General features: G+C 39.4%; 2 protein-coding genes across 2 annotated transcripts; both read right to left on the bottom strand.

The window, feature by feature from the left end:
• Nucleotides 1–3,504: 3,504 nt before the first annotated feature.
• On the bottom strand, nt 3,505–9,902 carry LOC138193328 (sialic acid-binding Ig-like lectin 5). Its single transcript, XM_069141312.1, has 9 exons — nt 9,823–9,902; nt 9,355–9,435; nt 8,580–8,966; nt 7,677–7,997; nt 7,255–7,530; nt 6,300–6,584; nt 6,053–6,176; nt 5,564–5,621; nt 3,505–5,113 (listed from the first exon to the last, which is right to left on the bottom strand). Exons 2-9 carry the CDS (start codon nt 9,395–9,397, stop codon nt 4,691–4,693), a joined length of 1,917 nt encoding a protein of 638 aa, XP_068997413.1. The 5' UTR covers nt 9,398–9,435; nt 9,823–9,902; the 3' UTR covers nt 3,505–4,690.
• A 1,288-nt stretch (nt 9,903–11,190) lies between these two features.
• Nucleotides 11,191–18,556, bottom strand: LOC138193274 (sialic acid-binding Ig-like lectin 10). The gene is made up of 10 exons (XM_069141214.1): nt 18,411–18,556; nt 17,841–17,933; nt 17,123–17,512; nt 16,590–16,910; nt 16,177–16,503; nt 15,342–15,599; nt 14,963–15,247; nt 14,700–14,811; nt 14,527–14,596; nt 11,191–13,336 (listed from the first exon to the last, which is right to left on the bottom strand). The coding sequence occupies exons 2-10, from the start codon at nt 17,899–17,901 to the stop codon at nt 12,953–12,955; spliced, it is 2,208 nt and encodes a 735-aa protein (XP_068997315.1). The 5' UTR covers nt 17,902–17,933; nt 18,411–18,556; the 3' UTR covers nt 11,191–12,952.
• Nucleotides 18,557–20,015: the final 1,459 nt, after the last annotated feature.

Raw genomic sequence — 20,015 nt, 5'->3', positions numbered from 1 at the left:
TCTCCGCTGCCGGTGCACGTTATATTTACACTTGACCGCAACCAAAATGCCCGAATGTTGAAATACTAAAAACCGCCAGCTCTTCTTTTAGTTCCCGGTCAACAACACGGCACACACTCACCCTGCACGTCCGGAGCAGAAGGAGCCCTCTGGTTGAGATATTTTTTCCGTCAAGTGCGGATTCTTCTGCAGCTCTGAAGCACTGCCAGCGTCTGGTTGATCTATTTAAGGTGTCCGCCGAGCTAGCGGAACATCCTAATCCCGTAAACTCTTAATCCAAAATCAGTTTAAGCACATGCGTGCGTGTGTGTGCGTGCGTGTGTGTGTGTGTGTGTGTGTGTGTGTGTGCGTGCGTGTGTGTGTGTGTGTAAAGCTGGCTTTCGCCTAGCAGAATGCTCACACCTTTACAAGTACGTAACAATGTGCTATTTAATGAAGCAATATTTGTGGTGCAGTAACAATCGCTTTCTTTAAAACAAGAGGTTTGATTCGCCGACAGCCGTAACAAGTTCGCCGTCCGCAATGTTGAACTCTTGACTAAAATCGCTTTTACCACGAAGCTGGAAGCCAAAAGAAGTTTTAGTCGTCTGATACACCTTTGTACCGCAGGGGTATGCAGCGCAACCAGCTTCTCTTTCAATGTTATACAAAAACACACGCAGCAATATGACCAGTGTTTCTTTCATTTACCGTGAATCATTTCATTACCGGTAAAGAGGAACAAAGTAATGTTAATGAAAGTGATGGGAGATGTAAAATACTGTTTGAAAACATTGGGAACCACTCTGCAGAGTTTCACTTTTTTTTTTCTTTTAAGAGGAACACAAATGTGTAAAGCATCCGACACCTGCTTGGTGTTTCAGGAGTTATTTTAGACTGGCGTCAGTGATTTCCCACAGTCTGTGGGGATTTCTTATCTATTTGACAGCAGAAGAGATTTCTTTGTGAATATATTTTTTTCATTCACAATATATATGTTGTGAAACATAGTTAACTCAAAGTACAAATATAGTTCATTCAAAAATACTTTATCTTTTCTATCTAACTTTTTATAAACTAGGGTACTACTACTGTGGTGTTTTGATCACTTGTGGTTTCCTTCAGGCTCAGTTTTTTTTTTTTTTTTTTAAATAATAAAAATAATAATAATACCATGGCAGAAACAGTAAACAAGGTCGATACACAAGAAAGCAAAACATCAGAACAAATTATAGAATTAACTTTATCCTCAAGCATAAACTGCACAATCCTGACCCATTAAGTTCTTTACATCCTTCCTTCTCTTCCGGCGCACAACGTCACGGCTCGTCATCCTCTCCGTCAACCTGCTTCTTTCTTAATATTCAGCGTTGTTCGTCCCTCTGATTCTTTGCGTCGTCCCTTCCTAAGATGGACTCTTTCTTTTCAACAGTGTCTGGTTTTCTCGCCACTTCAGCTTCTTCTCTTTGTCCTGCATGTGATTATCTTCTACTGCTTAACCAGCACTCATCAGTCAGGTACAAAACACAAATGAAGACCACGGACATCCTCATCCTCAGTCACCCAAAATCAACTCAAGTGGCTCTTTTTTAACATGAAATCCTACAGTCTTTTTCCAGCACTGCCACCAGATGTCGCCAAAGTCAAACTCTACGAACTGGTGCAAGAACACAACTGGCAGTATAATTTACCAGTGGGGTCATCTTGCTTGTCACCATGTCCAGGGTCTCAGACAAATTATTCATAAGTTGTTATTATTATTATTATTATTATTATTATTGCTAATTCATCAGGATATCGAATTACTGTTGAAGAGTAAGTTCTTCTATTGAAAAATAGCGACATTGGTAAAAATGCTGAACCTCTGAAAGAGGAACTAGTGCTATTTGCAGCCTAACCTAAATGTTCCCTAATGACTGTGTCAGGTTCCTCTGTGAATTCAAACACATACAGTAAATTAAGCACGATGAATTGTTATATTTTGGTAACATGTTTTATGGGTTTATCTTTTGTAAATAATTATTAAATGCTAAATGACAAAAGTGTTTAGCTGCTAAGCTAAATTTAAAGGGACAAAACTCTGCTGCTTTATCTACAATTTTGGAGTGTTTAACATTTTTAAAGACATTTATCAAATTATTAATACTGAAGATGCCTATAGTAGCTAAACATATATATATATAAAATTTTAGCAACTAAATTGCAATAGAGCTGCACAATTTATCTGAATCTCACCTTACCGGAGTCTCTGTCTCAATAGGACGGTTATTTTTCCCTTTCAAAAGGGACAAACATTTTATAAACAACTACATTTAACAAAGAGGAAGCTTGGTTTCTAAAACTGGACCAGAAAACAGCAACTGACCACATAGATGTTAATACAGAAGTTTGCATGTTCACCCCTAAAAGGGCTCAACAGCAGCAAAAACAAAAAAAAAGTGTACTATTGTAGGTTGTCCAAAATGTCATAAATATCACACTATAGAATGTCCTCCTAAAAGTAAAAAAAAAAAAAAAAAAAAAAAAAAAAAAAAAATCATAATATAGGATGTCGTCCAAAATGTCAAAACATTGTAATACTATAGTATTTTGTCCAAAATCCCATAAAAAAAAGGGAATGATATGTTCTCCTATTGATCATGCTCACCAGGATAAACTTTGCATTCTTTAGTCTCTCCACTTTGGAAACCTACAAACCTAAAGGATCACGAATAAATATCACTGACAGATAGCAATATGATGTCTGTATTATGGACGGTAGGCCGCATACTCAAAGTCCCGTAATGCTCTGCTCAAAGCCACCAAACTCAACAATGTTTTTTTTAATTTTTTTTTTATGAATGGAGTCTGGTGGCTTCGAGCAGAGCGACATTACAGCTGCTAACTGATCAAACAAGAAAATCTAACATTGTAGGAAACCTTTCCATAACACCGTCACACACTTATAATTCAACTTTGAACCTGTCAGGAGCCAAACAAGGCGGGTTAGCTAACTTAGCTAAAAGTCTATAAAGTGTACATTGTACAGTGGTAGCAGTCCGCTGAAATGTTGGTTATTATTGCCTCTTCTACTGAGCTGTTACCTGTTCAGGTATCTGTTACTTACTGTTTGAAAAAAAAAAAAAAAACTCCTCTGTCCGGCTGCTGCTTTTTCTTCTTATTGGGTGAAGTGAGCGTTCTTCTCTCCTGTTCCCCTCCGCTGACTGACCGAGACCCCGATTTAACATATTTTCTACTCTATACAGGGGGGACATATTGGTATTTTCTCAGTATTAAGGGGATACAACCCCCCCAAACGCCCCCCCCCCCCCCACCCCAAAAAAAGGCCGTGGTTACGCCCATGCTCATAGACCATTGACGAGTGTGGAGGTGGACACACCGAGACACAGCCACAACTGCGCTTATTATGTAACCAAAAACATAAAGTTGTCTTGCATCCCTCGGCCTCCAGTGTTGTAAGTCAACTTTACCGTGGAGACAGCAGAAGATTTGTCAAGAACAGCCCAAAGAAGACATTGCCAAAGAAAGGACACAATTACAACTTCCCCATTTATAGTAATAATTTACTCTGTTTATTTAAATGTCATTTCAGCTGCATTTTGTTGTTTTTAAATGTTGAATGTACATTGTCTAAGAGTAATAAAAAAAAAAGCTTCTACATAAAGCTGTTGATATACATCAATGCCAATTTGCATACAAACAAACTGTCTGTGGCAAACAAAGAGTGCAAATGTTCCTCAAGATTTTCACTTGTTTAATTTTGTATATTTATCAAGCAGCAACCAACAGTGACGTCAACCAGTGTCCATTGCCATCTTGCTAGTTTGGAGCCATAAATGAGCATATATGGACGTGCTGGGGGACAAGCGACTGGAAACCCAAGGACACTATGCCCCGCGCACTTATAGCGGAAACCTGACTGCACCACAGGCCTGTCAATCAAACAGACACGCCCCCCCAAGCCTACCACTTTTTGAGGTCTAATATCCAATTAACGATGGTATTATTTTCAGACGGACCCCAAAAAAAACTAATAAGAAGGAGTGATGTTGGCAAACGACACCATAATGACTTTACAAAAATGTATTGACTTTGTATTTCATGAAAAAAATTGAATGGGTACTCCGGGTAAGCCGGAGGCTTTTTTTTTTTTTTTTGAGCCAACCCCTGGTGGCGCTCGGTGGTATTGCAGTTTAAGGGACTTCCTCGTCGGTCGGGCTTTTCAGACACGGAAGCTACGTCCACTTTTATATGCAGTCTATTGTATTTATAAACAAAGCGGCTTCATTGTGGAGGAAGCGTGTGAAGCTAAAGTTGTGTAGAATTTTTTTTAATTCTGTACAAGGAAGAAGGTGTCACCTGATTTTGCTATTGTATTGGTAGCGGAATGGATGGAGTAACAACGACACGCTTAGATAACAGTAAAACCTCAATCCTACTTGGGATCCAAACATTTTTCCTTTCCACATCACTACTTAACATCTGCCTGCTTCTTTTCATTCGTCTTTTTTTTTTTTTGTGCTGAAAATATATAAACACAAAAGCACGCAAAAGAAATGCCGATAGCTACCTAAAAAAAACACACACACATGCATCAAATCTGAACACAGATTTCTGCACTACATCAACCCCCATCTTTTACTTATCCTCCATCCTCCGTTAAATGCTTGTCTCGTTGTTTGCTTCATTAACAGTAAACCGTATCCTGTCCTCAAATCTCACCCATTATTTCTTTCACATTGGAGTACAGCGCCACATCCTCACCCCCCTTCTCCTCCTCCTCCTCCTCAGCCGGAATGCACTCTTCAGGCTCCTTGTCCTCCTCTATCATCACCTCCTTCTCTTTATCGCCCTCCAACCTTTCACCATCTTCTCCGCCATCATAGTCTTGTCTGTCCTCCATTTCTTCTTTCTTAATTTCAGCGTACTCTGTCTCTGTGGTGTCTTGTGTCTCCTCTGCCTCTCCCTCTGCAGGATTCTTCCTTTTCATCGCCGAGAAGTCAATGTGGGAGTACTCCACCTCCTTCGGTTTCCGGCCACCATCAGGCGCCGCCTGCGCAGTAGAAGCAGCTCCACCTTCAGCTGCCTGTTGGTAGCGGATCCCATCATCGTCCGCTGCTCCAACACCATCCATCTGTTAGGTACAATGCAGATACGAGATTCCGTTTGCTGGCGGATGCGAGCACGACGACTAAAACTACACAATGCATGAAAGTTGTGCGATATCGGTGATATTCCAAGACCCTACACACAAAACATAAGTGGTTCGAAAGCAGCTTCAAAAACGTGATATATTGTTGGTAATTTGTTAAACTGATCACACCTGCTTTTTTTTATTTTAGTTGTAGTTCAGATTGTTTTTGTGGGATAATGCTATCAAATCAGTCTAACTGTATCACAGTGCAACATTAAGAAAAGCCGACATGAGGTTCGCTGTGAAATATTACATTTAACACGGTTAAGTCTTTGCAAGTGGATTCTTATTGTGTGGCAAAATGAAGGATACAAATACAAGCTTCACGTTGTAGTAAAAAAATTCCGAGACTTTACCTAATTAGCATTTATCTAGTAGTAACATAAATACCTGTGGAAAAGAGTCAGTGGACACCATCTCCAGGTTTTCAGACCTCTTCTGTTTTCTTCTGTGAAGAAATGTAATGAAAGAGGAATACGTGTTAATAAACAATGAAATGTTTGAATAAAAGCCATTGTTAAAACAGGATTTTAAGTTAGCACACGGGTGATTTTGAATTTGTCATTGTCCACATAAAAGAAGCCTATTCAGTTGGTTTGGGTGGAGCTCAGCTATGTGTATACATGTTACTAAACATGAGTAGCTCTCGGACACTTTCATTTCGTCAAAGTGGCTCTCAGAGGAGACCCCTGGTGTACCCGTGTGATTTTCATGTCAGAATAAAACATGCTAAAATACCGTCATGATCCGTTACCAATTGATGTTAGTACAAGAATTGAGCCTGAAATTATAAATTAAAATAAAAGCAGTTCGTGTGTGTCTGTCTGTATGTCAGACATGCACCACAGTAAGAATAAACTTCAAAATCTAAAACTGTACCTGCAGCATTTTCTTGCCAGACAAGCAATGATTGCTGAAAGAGATATCCCAATCAGAAGTCCAAACAAAAACGAAACAATGGATTCCGGCTGTTGAGCAATCATCAACAATTTTGTGTATAGATCTGGAATCAAGATGAAAAAAAACTGTTGTCACTTACGTGTCTTGTTGAGAGTGCTTGAATGAAAAGGGAAGTGAAAATGTCTTATTAAAGCAGTGGTTTAGTGTTGAGAAGTATTTTACTCACCCTCTTGCTGTTGCTCATTTTTCACAATGGTGATATTTAGTTTTGCGCCCTCACTACCATTACTGCTGATACACTCTGCAAAGGAGATATTTTGACCTTTCATGGAGACAATGACGGTGCTGTTGACAGAGCGGTTTGACAAAGTGGTGATGACAGTGTACTCTGTGTGGTTCCTCAGCAGCGGCCATTCGATGGCGGGTACAGGAAGTCCCTCTCCGGTACACACACAGGTCAGGACGTCTGACTCAATCTTACATACAGAGCTGTTCAAGATCGTTGGAGAAACTGAAAACACAAGAACAGAAAACCACAGCAAATATAGAGTAAGCTCATAAGAACAGACTTTTTTTTTTTATTTTTTTTTTTTAAAAACATGGCTCCAATATGAGACTAAACACCACCTGGAAGCCTAAATCTGTGAAAGGCCTTTAAAAAAAAAAAAAAAAAAAAAAAAAGGATTATGTGGGTTAGAGCCCAAAATGTAAGACAAGATATCACAGTATTTTAGTAGCTACAATTTAACACATAATGTAGAACACAACAATACATTTACTTCCTTAGAGCAGGGGTCTTCGACGTTTTTCAGGCCAAGGACCCCCAAACTGATAGAGAGATGGCGCAGGGACCCCCGACTATATGTATTGTATAAAATTGTGTTTTATATTAAACTGGAGGAGTGCAGGAGGCTTGGAGGGACAGGTCCTGGCTAGTCTCGCGCTGTGAGTGAACCGGTGTCCAGCTTGAGAGAACTCCTGTGTGAAAGATAACATCTTCTGCCTCCATTTATCCATTCGCTGCAATACGTTGGATTCATGTTAATGTGTATTTAAAGACATTTAAATTTGTGAAGAAAAAAAACTGAAAAATTGTCTAATCAGCCAAACATTTCACAGACCCCCTGCAGTACCTCCCTGTTGAAGACCTCTGCCTTAGAGCATTTGGAAAATGTACTCACGTGTTACTGTAATGTTTTTTGTCAGGTTGACCTTCAGATGTCTCGCGGTACAGATGTATTGTCCATAATGTTCTGCTGTCACAGTTGGGATTATAAGAGAAGCGTGTCCGTTGTTATTTTGCGTTTCATTTCCATTTTCTTCGAGCAGACTTTTGTTGGAACCAAATTTAGTCCAGGTGATAAAAGACGCAGGAAAACTATCAACACTGCAGGTCAGATTCAGAGCGTCACCCTTCTTGACATCCGTATTTACACTGATTTTCAGCTCCTTGACATCTAAAAATGAAAAAAGCTTTTAGAAAAACGGTCAAAAAGAAACATAAAAACATGTAAACGAGTGTCCTAAACCTTTGCAAAAATTTAACACCGTTTTCTTTTTCTTTTTTTACATTTTCCAATGTAAATAGTAATGTATAACTCACAGGTCACATTAAGAGTTTTTGTCTCCTCTGTAGTTGTGTTCCCTGTGAAGCTGATCTTACAGGTGATTTCAGTGCCGTGGTGTTCAGCTGAAGAGTTAAAGGTCAGAGTTGAGCTGTGTATCTGAGTGACAGGACTTAGACCCTCAGTGATGACATCTGTGGTGTTTCCTGAGATGTGAGAGTCATTCTCTCCTTTTCCTTTCCACGTCCAGGTGATGTTAGGAACAGATCCAGAGCAGAGACCAGGAGCAGTGCAGGTCAGTGTGGTCTGCTGTCCCTCAGCCAGCAGAGGAATCATCACTGTGGGCTTCTGACTCAGATCTAATGGGAGAATGTAAAAAAAAAAAAAGCGTGAGGAAGATTCAATCGATGAGTGAACTCAAGATGGAGGTCATCGTCAACAAAGAAGACAAAAATAATCAGTTGGTTTGTTGAACAGTTCGAGGTAAAAGAGGAACATTTCTAGACAGATAAAAGCTTTGTCACTTTAGCACGAGGTCCTACAGAACTCCACCAGGTTATCATCAAATATTACTTTATGCCTTATTACAGGATTAGTTCACCTAAATCACACAATAATACAGTTTTCTTTGAAACTATTTCTTTACTACGTAGTTCTGATAATAACTGCCCTCAGTGAGTACCCATGACCTTGTTTCCAGAAGGACCTGCTGTCTTTGTCTCTGTCACTGCGGTGGTAACAGAAACCTCAGTTTCATGCCTCAAAATAACATCACATGAAAGCAAACATGTCTTCATGACTCGATGCAGCTATGGGTAAATGTAAAAATATACTTCATTGTAATTTGGACGGGCCGGCTCTCTTAAAAATGGAAAAAGCCAAACATGTTTAACAGCTTATAAAGTCACTGAACATAAAGTAGTTGATGTGGCCGTTGATACCTGTAACAACAATAGTCGCTTTAGCATTGACTGTGATGGAGTTCTTCCCCTGGGAATTAACTGTGAGTTGATACGATCCAGAGTCTGACTTGGTGAGGTCTTTGATGATGATGCTGCAGTTCTTCTTCCTCAGGTCAGTATCCAACAGTGACACTCGTCCTCTAAACCCGGGATCAACGTTTTTTTTTGGTGTGGATTCAAATATTGTTGTGTTACGTTTTTTACTACATTTGTTCCAAGTTATACTTTTGACATTATGAGGTTGGGTGATAGAACACGGTAAAACAACACAGAGTCCAGCCTCTGCTGTTATGTTTCCTTCAGGGAGAGTGATACAGTTTTTCTTCCCACCATCACAGACGTTCCTCTCCTCAGATGCACCTGATACTGCAAAAAAGAAAAAGACAAACAGAAACAGATTATGTTTCGATTTTGACAACAACGACATTTACTGATAAAATAAGATTACTTCATCTGAAAGGCGGTGCCTCTTTTACTTGACTGCTGTTCTCGGCATCTAATATACTGGCTTAATGACATCGAGGGTGCTATGGTATTTTATCGAGGATAAGTTAGAGATGCACGCATATAATATATGTAAAACACAATTTAATATTACTTTTCACTTTTAAAATGTTATTTTGTAAATTGATTCTGCATTAAAAGTAACATTTTAAATGAAAGGACATTTAAGTATCATTCGGAATATTTATGGTGTCATCATATTTGATATTGACGAAGATTTGTAAGATTTCAATAAAGTTGCCTCCTTTACCTTTGTCAGCAAAGAGCAGAGTTGCCCAGATGAGAACAAACATCTTGATTTCTACAATCTGTCCCTCCACAGGACAAACTTCTGTTCAGACGCACAGAGACACAAAAAGAGCAAAAAAAAAAAGTGTAAAGTTCGGTGGATGAAACTAACTCCGAAACACCTTCAGGGTTGACAGCACAGATTTAAATACAGGATGTTGCATGTTGAAGCCTTCTGTAGTTACATTAATAGAGTTAACTGGCATCTTGATATGCCTAAAATGTTTGAATTTGATGCACTTTGTAGTATGTCTTATGCAAAAGTGATGAATAAATGATCATTTTATATCTGCAAATATTGAAACCCCTCCCACCACAAACTTCCACAATTAAATGTACACTGATTAATTTAAAAAGTATTTTATGACATTAGTGCAGAATTGAATTCTTCATTCTTAAACAATATTTCATATTAAATGTCGCGTCTTACCTTTCTCGTTGAATTGTTTCCCCTCACCGATCCCTGCTCAGGGTTTCTACTGTGAACTGACCTCCTCTTTTACTTCTCGTCTTTGCATTTCAAAATGTTTCCAGGAAGTTTCTCTTCATACTGACGGTCATTACTTCCTCTCTCAGACTGCTCTGCTTTAAGATAGAACCTCATATCACGTACTGTGAAAATAAAAAGTTACTAATGTGGAACATGAAATGAGTTGAAGTCTTGATTATTTACTCGTGGAAAACTTTGAAAAAGTGGGGAGTGCTGCACTTGTGTTTACAAAAATATCTTATCGAAACTATTGTAAGGCATCATGTGCATAATGTGCATCAACATTACTGGTTAACATTTGCGGTGCCACTTGAATACAGATGGTCAGTTGTCAAATATTGTCATTCATTTAATCATTTGTTTTTTAATGCATGAACTGTTATGGATACCATTTTAACATTTTTGATACCGTTACCAGTACCATTGCTTCCGTACCGGTTCCTGAACGCTACTTTTTTTAGACACCACTTTGATTAAATTTAGAAAAAGGAAATTGCCCGACACATTGTGCTGCAAATCTTTAGTATTCGTGGAGTTTAGAGGGTGAGAGTGTATTAGTAGACTCCAGGTAACCAGCTGCACACAGAGTGCTCTCTGGTCCCCAGTTGCTGCAGCGCATGCAACTCAAACAACTATGTGGCCAAAGTGTTGAAAAGAGCGAAACGAGGCGTTGTAAGTTGAAATCGAGTGTATGTTAAACGCTGTGGCTCACCAACTCTTGAGATTAATTCCTGTGTAAACATTGCAAGTGTTATGGGTTTTAGATGGAATACGTAGATATGTAGAATATGTGTAGATGTAGCCTCGGTATCAAACTTTGGTATTTTTGGATACCAGTATTGAAGCAGTACTCGTCATCAAAGTAATGAAGTTAAGTGCTCTGCCTCATTTATGACCAAATTAAATCTCCAGCAGACTCAGCAGGCTAGTTTCAGTATTCGTCTTAGTTCTTGATTTCAGCATTTTGCAGCCTCTTACAAAGAACCTCGGTAGTTGCAACAGTATGTTGTTGTTTTTTTAAAAAATTTTTTTATAGTTATTGGCTTATTGCACAAGTATTGTTCTCAGAAATTCTCAGAGGTTATTTATAGTGTTCTTCACACTCCCCAATGTATGTTATATTGAAGGCCGTGGTTTTATGTTTATAAAAAAATGCATTTAAAAAAATGTATGACTTGAAGAAAAAAAAAAGAATTTACAGTAAAATAGAGCCAATGTTTTATCAGTTTGAAAAATAAAAATATTCCAAAACATATGCAAAAATAATCTACAAGAAATAAACGTGAAAAATATTGCAATTTAGGGTAAATGTCCTTTAATGTATTTTTTTACAATGAAATGTGCGCTAGGTTTTTAATCTCTCCACTGCAAACCTGCAGCACTGTCTTTGAAAACTTAAAGCATTTTATACAACAGAAACAGTAACTTCGTGAGATGCCTCCTCAATATCTCCAATTTACAAAACCTTGAAATGCATGTTTACAAAGAATTTCTTCCACTAAAGGCAGGTGAGTATTGTTTACACAAGGGACCTGTACAAATACAAACCTTCCCTTTGAGTCTTAATGACAGGTAAAACAGACTTTACAGTTTCGAGAGGCCGTGTGAAGGCGGCGCTTTGGGGTTAAATGCTAATGTTAGCAGGCTGGCTATTAAAATGCTACATGCTGCTGTATATTTACTGCGATTTACCACATTGTTTAGCATATTTAGTACAATAGATTGCAATGATTTCATTAGTTTTGCAGAAGAACGCGTTATCAAAGTTATCATAATTCATTCCTGTGGTGGACATAAATGTGCGCACCATAGCTGACTTTATTCGTCTGTTAACCCCGAGTTGAGGAAGACTCTTGAGTTTTCAGTTCCAGAAACAGAGATCACTTTGAGTCAGTTACTTTCTCTGCGAAACTAACCTGTTCCTTGGCAGGTTTGCTTCAACGGCCGAGCCTGAATGACCCGTTTGGCACGAAGTTTCATTTCCTCGTTCATTCCGAATAGTCAACCTCAAAATGCTAAATCAGAGTGCATGAATTTTCAGTGGTTTAGGGAAGGAGAAAATCTAAATCCCCGTTCAACAGTATTAGTTTGTTATTTAAAGCCCATCACTTAAAATGTTTAGACCTTACAGATTCCATCGATCCATTTATTTATTTACCCCGCTTTATACCTTGAGCAGGGTCACGTGGGAGCTCGAGCCTATCCCAGCTGACTTTGGGCGAGGCCCTCACATCCCCATCTATCACAGGGCCAACACAGGAAGACAGCAAGAGGTTTGCATTCACACTCACCCATGTTTTTGGGTGGTGGGAGGAAGCCGGAGTGCCCGGAGAGAACCCACGCAGGCACGGGGAGAATATGCAAACTCCACACAGAAAGGCCCCGGCTGAAGCTCGAACCGTGAACCTTCTTGCTGCGAGACGACAGTGCTAACCCCTGAACAGGCTCTTTTAACCTCATTCAATCCGTCAAAAGAGGCCGCGCATTCTCACTCTCTCCGGTGTTTTAATTTGGTGCATACGCCTGTGATCGACCGTACAGCAGCTGTTTTTAAAGTTCCACTTTAGCTCTTCGGGGCCTCTACCCTACGATACGTTCTGCATCTAAATGTGTTTTTAATTAACAAATGAATATTTCCTCTCAATCCAGATGCACCGTTAAATTCAGTTCATGCCGATCCATTCTCGATTAAATTGCACCATTTAAAACCAAGAAACAAAAAAAAATCAAATAGCTTCCCCTGATTGACTGATCATACTCGAGCCATTAAAAGACACCGGTAGAGAAGTCCGAAACATCATGAGGAACCAAATGTTTATTGAAAATCAGATAAGTATGTGAGGCCGTCCCTCTTTTTCGAAATTGATATCCAGAAGTCACCACAAGTCCTCAGTTTCTGTTGAAGGCAACCGATTCCCTCATTTGCGGTCGCTTCTGGCTGGTGTTTGAAGGTCGCGGCCGACGGTAGAAAGCGTTCGAAATGACAATCCATCTTCAGTTCATTATATCATCACATCTTTGAGGTCAAAGAAACGTCATCCTCAGGCAACTGGACAATGAAACGCCGTCTTCATATCGCATCCATCACATCCTTCACGCTGGAGTACACCGCTTCGTCGTGCCCTTCCTCTTCGTTTGGGACACAAAGTTTTCTCTCCTCATCCCCCGCTGTCATCGCCTCGTCCTCTTTGCCCTCCAACACATCACCATCCTCATCCCTGTTCCGTTTTACTCCCCTTTGAATTTCCGCGTACTCCGTCTCGGTGTTTTCTTGCTTCTTCGCTGCCTCCCTGGAACAGTTTCTTTTCAACAGGGAGAAATCGATGCTGGCGTACTCCACGTCTTTTGGCTCACTGTCGAGTTCACGGCCTGCGTTCTCTGCTGCCACGCCTCCATTCTGAGCTCTTTCTGCAGCACGCGTCTGATCATCTTGTTCAGCTTGACCGTCATACATCTGTTGGTACAATGAAAATATGACTCACGGAGCAGCTGCAGGAAAGCTCAACGTTATGCATGAAATGTATAAAATGTCTCTATCTGGTATATTTACATTAGTGCCAAACATTTTCTTCCGAGTCATAGCCATATTCTCTTTTCCCAGGCATTTAATGGATGTCAGCTGAGGCCAGATTTGAGACCCGAGATAGTTTTATCCATCACAACATGTATTTGCTTTTTTAAAAAGATCATTGCCTGTATAGAAGGGGCACTCCAGCTATCTAAAACGATGTGGTCGTAGGTAGGTAGGTAGGTATTTACTTTATTAATCCCCGAGGGGAATTTTTTTTTTTCGCTACAGCAGCATACAGAAGCAATAAGATAATAATAGAAATAATAGAATAAAATAATCGAATAGAATAGAATATAATAATAGAAAAGCAATAAAATAGCAGTAAAAAATATAAATATAAAATGCACAGTATATACAGTACATTATATATCTATATATATTATATACAAACAGACCAAGAAACACAGTCAACAGTGTTATTGTACTGTGATGGATTTTGCCAGAGGTGAGTTATTGTACAGTCTTATTGCAGTGGGCAGGAATGATCTCCGAGTGACCGGGATCAAATTCACAGTACCTCAATCTTTCAAGTCTTCAACTTTTAACCTGTGTAAGCTGATTTTTACAAATGAACTGAATCTTACTCAGATTTAGATCAGGCAGAGCACCGAGCAGCGTCATCTAAGCTTCAGCATCAGTGACTCACTGCTCACCGCTCGGCAACTAGTAACATCCAATCACATTAATGCAGGTGTGCAGAGCAGCCTTTAAACCCCGACTTCTCAGGTTTTAAAAGCGTTAACTAATATTTTTTTTGAACTGATATTTAACGACCATGTACTGCACATGTGGAGTGTTAAGCAGGGAATTCATTTTTTTTTCCTGGCAGCATCGTTGTTGCTCAGACTCAAGAAGAGCTCCTTCAAAGAGCAGATTCACTCAACTAAAATACTGCAAAGTTCATTAAGCATTATTGCATTGAATAACAATAATATGACCAGTAGGAAATTGACCGAAACATGCAAACCATTGTAGTTATTTAAAAAGCAGATAGAGGAGATACTAGAAACTATTAAATATTCATACATTTATGCACAAAAATATTCTAATAATTACATAAAATATTTAAGTACCAGTGGATCGTCTTGACCGGTCACCATCTCCAGAGTCTCGTCCAAATTTCCAGAGGTCTCCTGCTTTTTTCTAAAGAAAAATGGAAATGCAAAATGTGTATGATGACAAATTTCAGTATAAACATTATCCCTAATTAAAACCTGGATATCATTTAATGGAAATAATGGTGTACCTGTTGCATTTTTTGGCCAAACAGCAAATCCCTGCTGTAAGAAGTACCCCAATTAAAAAGGCAATGATGATTTCCAGCTTAAAAATATTTTGTGATAATTTTTCAGATTGATCTACAATCGGGAGAAACAAAAAAAGAACATGTAAACACCTCTGTTGTTTTGAAGAACAATATTCTGCACAATAACTTGCCCAGCGGCTATCAGAATAGGTTATGGTCAAAAGGCCAAAGTTTGCGGAAGCTTTTTAGTTGGGAACACGTACCAGCTTGATCGGAGGAGTTTCTTCGGATGACGAGGTTTTGTTTCACTTCCCCATTTTCATTGATGCTGACACACTCAACAGCAGTGTTACCATGTTTTTTGACAGTCAGGGTGACGGTGCTGTTGACAGAGCGGTTTGACACAGCGGTGGTGACAGAGTACTCTGTGTGGTTCCTCAGCAGCGGCCATTCGATGGTGGGTAAAGGAATCCCCTCACTGACACACACACAGGTCAGGACCTCAGACTGAACCTCACATCCGGAGACATTGTGGATCTTCGGAAACCCTAAAAACAGTTAAGAATCACAACAAACACGAGGCGAGCTGCAGGTGTGCCGAGAACATGAACGTCACAGTCGAGACCAGTACCATCTACTTACAAGTCACGGCCACGTCAGCGTGCACAGTCACAGCTGTGTCCAGGTGTTGTGCCGTACAGACGTACTCTCCGGAATGTTCTGTTGTCACGTTGGGGATGACGAGCGAGGCTGATCCGGTGTCGGCGTGCAGGCTCACGTTGGATCCAAGTTTGGTCCACGTTATACGAGACGGAGGGAAACTTTCAGCGCTGCAGGTCAGATTGAGAGCGCCTCCCTCCCCAACGGTCGTCTTCCCAGCGATCCGAGGTTCCCTTATATCTGCGGAGGACATTTTAGCAATTTACTCAGTGCAATATATTTAAGAGGAGGAGGGAGAAAACGAATCCAAAAACGTTTCGAAAAAAATGTGAAAATATCTTAAAACATGCATTATTAAGAATACTGCAATGTACATGAAAAATACACAGCTGTTTGATTGATATTTCTATATAGTATAGAATTTTAATGAGCGATGTGTAATGTTTATTAATTACTGTATGCACTGTCAGGTAAAACAGGAATTCGTAGCACTGTCGGCTGCTCTGTAAACTAATGCGAGTTCCTGTTTTAACAGGAAGTATCTTTTTTTTGTTTTGTAACTCAGCACCTGGATAAAAAAAAGATATGCATGTTTTGCACCCTTTCTGCTTTGTCAACCAACCACACGGGTGTTTTTTTTGTTTTTTTTTTTAAATGCTAACACTAGAGGGCATCAATGTCTAAAACTTCCTGAGCCGAAGCCTGAAAATAAAAATGGTGTATATTTGGAGATGTGGGATTATTTGAATGTTCTGATGGTAATAAAAAGACTACTAGTAAAAACGTTCTGTCTAAAAGCACAAAGTTGTGCACTTACACATTACTGTTACGTTGACTTTTTTCTTCAGGGTGCTGTTGAGATGTTTTGCTGTGCAGATGTACTGTCCAGAATCTTCTGCTGTCACATTAGAGATGAGAAACAAGCCCACTCCACTTTCCTCCTGCTGGTAGGTTTCAGTGTCGTTGTGCAGGTCGGGTAAAGTGTCGTTCTGTAAATTAGTTTCTGTTCCATTTAACATGTTTTCATCGGAAGACTTCGTCCACGTGAAAAGTGATGGAGGGAAACTTTCAACACTGCAGGTCAGATTCAGAGTCTCGCCTTCTTTAACGCTTACATCCCCGGTGACTCTAACTTCCTTAATATCTGTGAGACAAAATGACAAATTAAACATTCGTATAGCTTCCAAACAAAAAGCGACTGTCCTCCAACAACACTTAAGTCGTACTCACAGCTCACGTTCAAAGTCAAAGTCTCCTCTGTAGTTGCGTCCCCTGTGAAGCTGATCTTACAGGTGATTTCAGTGCCGTGGTGTTCAGCTGAAGAGTGAAAGGTCAGAGCTGAGCTGTGTATCTGAGTGACAGGACTTAGAGCCTCAGTGTTGACATGAGTGATATTTCCTGAGATGTGAGAGTCATTCTCTCCTTTTCCTTTCCATGTCCAGGTGATCTTAGGAACAGATCCAGAGCAGAGACCAGGAGCAATGCAGGTCAGTGTGGTCTGCTGTCCCTCAGTCAGCGGAGGAATCATCACTGTGGGCTTCTGACTCAGACCTAATGGAAACAGTGCATTAGTGTCAATACGGTTCAATATGGGCTTCAGTGTTTCACCAGGAACTGCTGCAGTTCCTACTAGGTGCCCACAGAGGGCGACAAATGACAAATTGCTTTATGCTTTATTAAGACTATAAAAGCACAAAATACATTGCTGCACAGTACTGAAGATTTATACTCTTATTGGTTGTTTTTGCTGCAGCTTTTCATACCTTTAACAGAGACAGTTGCTCTTGGAGGGAATGAAAATCCACTGTAGTGACTATTCACTCTGAACTGATATGATCCAGAATCAGACTCTTTGAGATCATTAATGATGATGCTGCAGTTCTTTTGGCTCAGATTAGACTCCAAAAGTGACACTCGTCCTTCGAACCCATCCTGAACTGTTTTGCCGTACATGTTAGAGTTGAATATCCTGTCAGAATTGCCACAGTTTGGTCGAGATGGTTCACATTTGAACCAAACTATGTGTTTGAAATAAAGGGGAGACGAGAAAGTGCACGGTATCACAACACAGAGTCCAGCTTCTGCTGTTAGTTCCTCCTCACTAAGAGCGACACAATATCCATCCCAACACCATGTTTCACCAACTGATGAACCTGAATTTTACAGAGGAGACAAAAACAGGGACAAACAATATAACATTTTTGGCTGTACCCATATTTAATAAGCCATGAAAGGCTTCTGCATACACATCAGAAATTCAGAATCTTATACATTTTTTAATCCATAATAAATGTGGTGGACAAAAGATTTAAATGACGATTAGTTTCCAAGTAAGTCAACAGATGGCAGTAATGCTACTAATTAACTGTACAATTCAGGGTGAGAATAAATGTTTAAAATCTGTCAGAGTGACACAAACACAAACATGCAGATGAATATTTAACCTTGGTGGCATTAGAAGATCACAAAGAAGATGCATACCTGTGTTAGCGTTGCTGCCTCTCACAGAGAGAAGCAGAGCAGCCCAGATGAGAACAAACATCCTGATTTGATACCCGACGTGTTCGTCTCTTCCTCCACACGACAAAGTTTAGAGCAGCAGATGCGATAAAGATGCAGAAATTGAATCAAGGGAAAGTCCACAGTTGACATCACACGCAGAGTTCAGGATGTTGCATGTTCAGTTATTCCGCAGTTGCGATTGTAACAACGCACTTAAACCAGGGCCGTGACTTCCCTAACTTTTTTACGTAAAACATTTTGTAATGTTTGTTCTTAGAAGGTAAATAAATCAAGTTAATAAATAAATAATCAATAAATATCTATTGAGTCCTGACATATTTCAGGGCAGCTGTCTGGCTTTTGATCACCCGAATAATTAAACCAGCTGTCACAAGTTTAGACTTCTTCAATCCACCCAGTTTTTCTCCAGCAAAGTCAACTCTTACTTTTACCATCAGTGCCATAATATGTTTAAAGGTGTTGTAATGATAACAACAGCTATTTATAGTTTAAAAAGACACTTTAAACCCAAGGTAAACGTTGTTTTACCTCCAGTCTTCTTCTCTCTTTTCTACGCAGCTTCTTTTCTGCTCAAAAGTGACTCTTCCTCTCTTTTCCTTTTCTACTTCTACCCTCTTTGTGCAACAACAAGGTTTCAGGAAGTTTCTTGGCACACAACTCAACAATGCTGCTCCTCTACCGAGACAGACCAGCTTTAACCCTCGTGTTGTCCTCGGGTCAAAATGACCCGCAGCTGTGTTCAACCAAGTTCTATTTTATTTTCATATTTTTTGGGATCATTGGTGACAAGGAGGCTGTGATGGTTTCTTTAAAGAATGATGACCAATGATCCCAAAAAAATATAAAAATATAGAAATAAAATAGAACTTGGTTGAACACAGCTGCGGGTCAGTTTGACCCAAGGACAACACAAGGGTTAATACAGCAATGATCTCTTATATCGCACTATGTATCTTGTATATGTAATTACAAAATGTTCAACTTTCATCATTAAATAATGAAATGAAAGAGTATATTTGATTATTTTTCTTGCTTTTGGAAAATAACCCCACCCATGACTGAAGTAATGTGAAACTTTCCATAAAGGGAAGTTTTGTAATTGTCATTTTTTTTTTTTTTTTGGTCCAAAACATCTTGTTAACTTGAGAAACCGACAAACCAGCAAATACTTTTTTTCCTCGTGTGGTTTCTTACGCGGCTTCTTGAATCACTTCAGCAGTGCACAACACATACAACACTGCTGCACTGCTGTTATTGGGCTTTGTTACAGGTTATTATCGGCATTTATTAAAATAATAAATAGAAAAGATATAAGTCAAAACAGATGAAGTGCATTAAACGCCTAGATTTTTAAATAGAGACAGACAATGCTTTCACCATTTCACCATTTCCGCTGCATGCATCCTGTTTGGAAACACTTCTGCATGTTTCTGTGATTTTATAATTTATATTGAGCAATATTTGTAGCTACAGTTGTTAGTCAAGTAACTGGAGTGTTGCTTTTTTTAGAATCTATGAAAACATCCTGTTTGCACTTAAGATGCTTGATCACAACTATTTTTGTTCAAAAACACAACTGTTTAGTCTCAATCATTTAGTGTATAATTAAACCCTGACTGCATTTGAACCTGAAGACACGGCTGTGTCACCAGGAAAGTCTCTTTGAGGGGCTCGTTTAAAATCTGTCTACATCTACATCTACAAAAGGGCTGCAACCAAATATCATTCGTATTATCAGTTCATCTGCAGATTAATTTTGTCTTCAAAATGCCGGAAAATAGTGAATAGTGCCCGTTATAATTTCTCCCAGAGGACGATGACAGCTTCAACTGTTCAATCCAAAACATTCATTTTACTGTCATACGTGATCAGACAGTAAAGACTTTCTTGCTACAATAACCCTTTGATTATCAAAATAATTAAAGTGTGACTTTCTGTCAATAGATTAATTGAAAAAAATTCAAACTTTCATGTTTTTTATGCGAAGCTTTTCCCTGCCAAACAGCAGACGGCTGTACATGTACAAGGAATCTCTCGGCAGCACTTAAGTTTGAACCTCAACATGATGCTTTTGTCATGAACCACAACAACAGATTGTCCATCAATCATCAACCATCCTGGCTCCTCCTCCTT

Source organism: Embiotoca jacksoni, unplaced genomic scaffold, assembly GCF_022577435.1.
Source record: "Embiotoca jacksoni isolate LCO1_2020_lvr unplaced genomic scaffold, fEmbJac1.0.p SCAF_11, whole genome shotgun sequence".
In the NCBI taxonomy this organism is placed as follows: Eukaryota; Metazoa; Chordata; class Actinopteri; family Embiotocidae; genus Embiotoca; species Embiotoca jacksoni.
The sequence above is the reverse complement of the archived record's forward strand: the minus strand, read 5'-3'. Positions and strand labels throughout refer to the sequence as shown.

Coding starts and splice junctions, on each gene's coding strand:
- LOC138193328 (XM_069141312.1), bottom strand. CDS start 9,397: ATGTTTGTTCTCATCTGGGCAACTCTGCTCTTTGCTGACAAAG. Junction 8,967..9,354: donor TCTGCTCTTTGCTGACAAAG/GTAAAGGAGGCA, acceptor TCTTTTTTGCAG/TATCAGGTGCATCTGAGGAG. Junction 7,531..7,676: donor AAAAACTCTTAATGTGACCT/GTGAGTTATACA, acceptor TTTCATTTTTAG/ATGTCAAGGAGCTGAAAATC.
- LOC138193274 (XM_069141214.1), bottom strand. CDS start 17,901: ATGTTTGTTCTCATCTGGGCTGCTCTGCTTCTCTCTGTGAGAGGCAGC. Junction 16,911..17,122: donor AGCAACTGTCTCTGTTAAAG/GTATGAAAAGCT, acceptor TGTTTCCATTAG/GTCTGAGTCAGAAGCCCACA. Junction 16,504..16,589: donor TTTGACTTTGAACGTGAGCT/GTGAGTACGACT, acceptor TTTGTCTCACAG/ATATTAAGGAAGTTAGAGTC.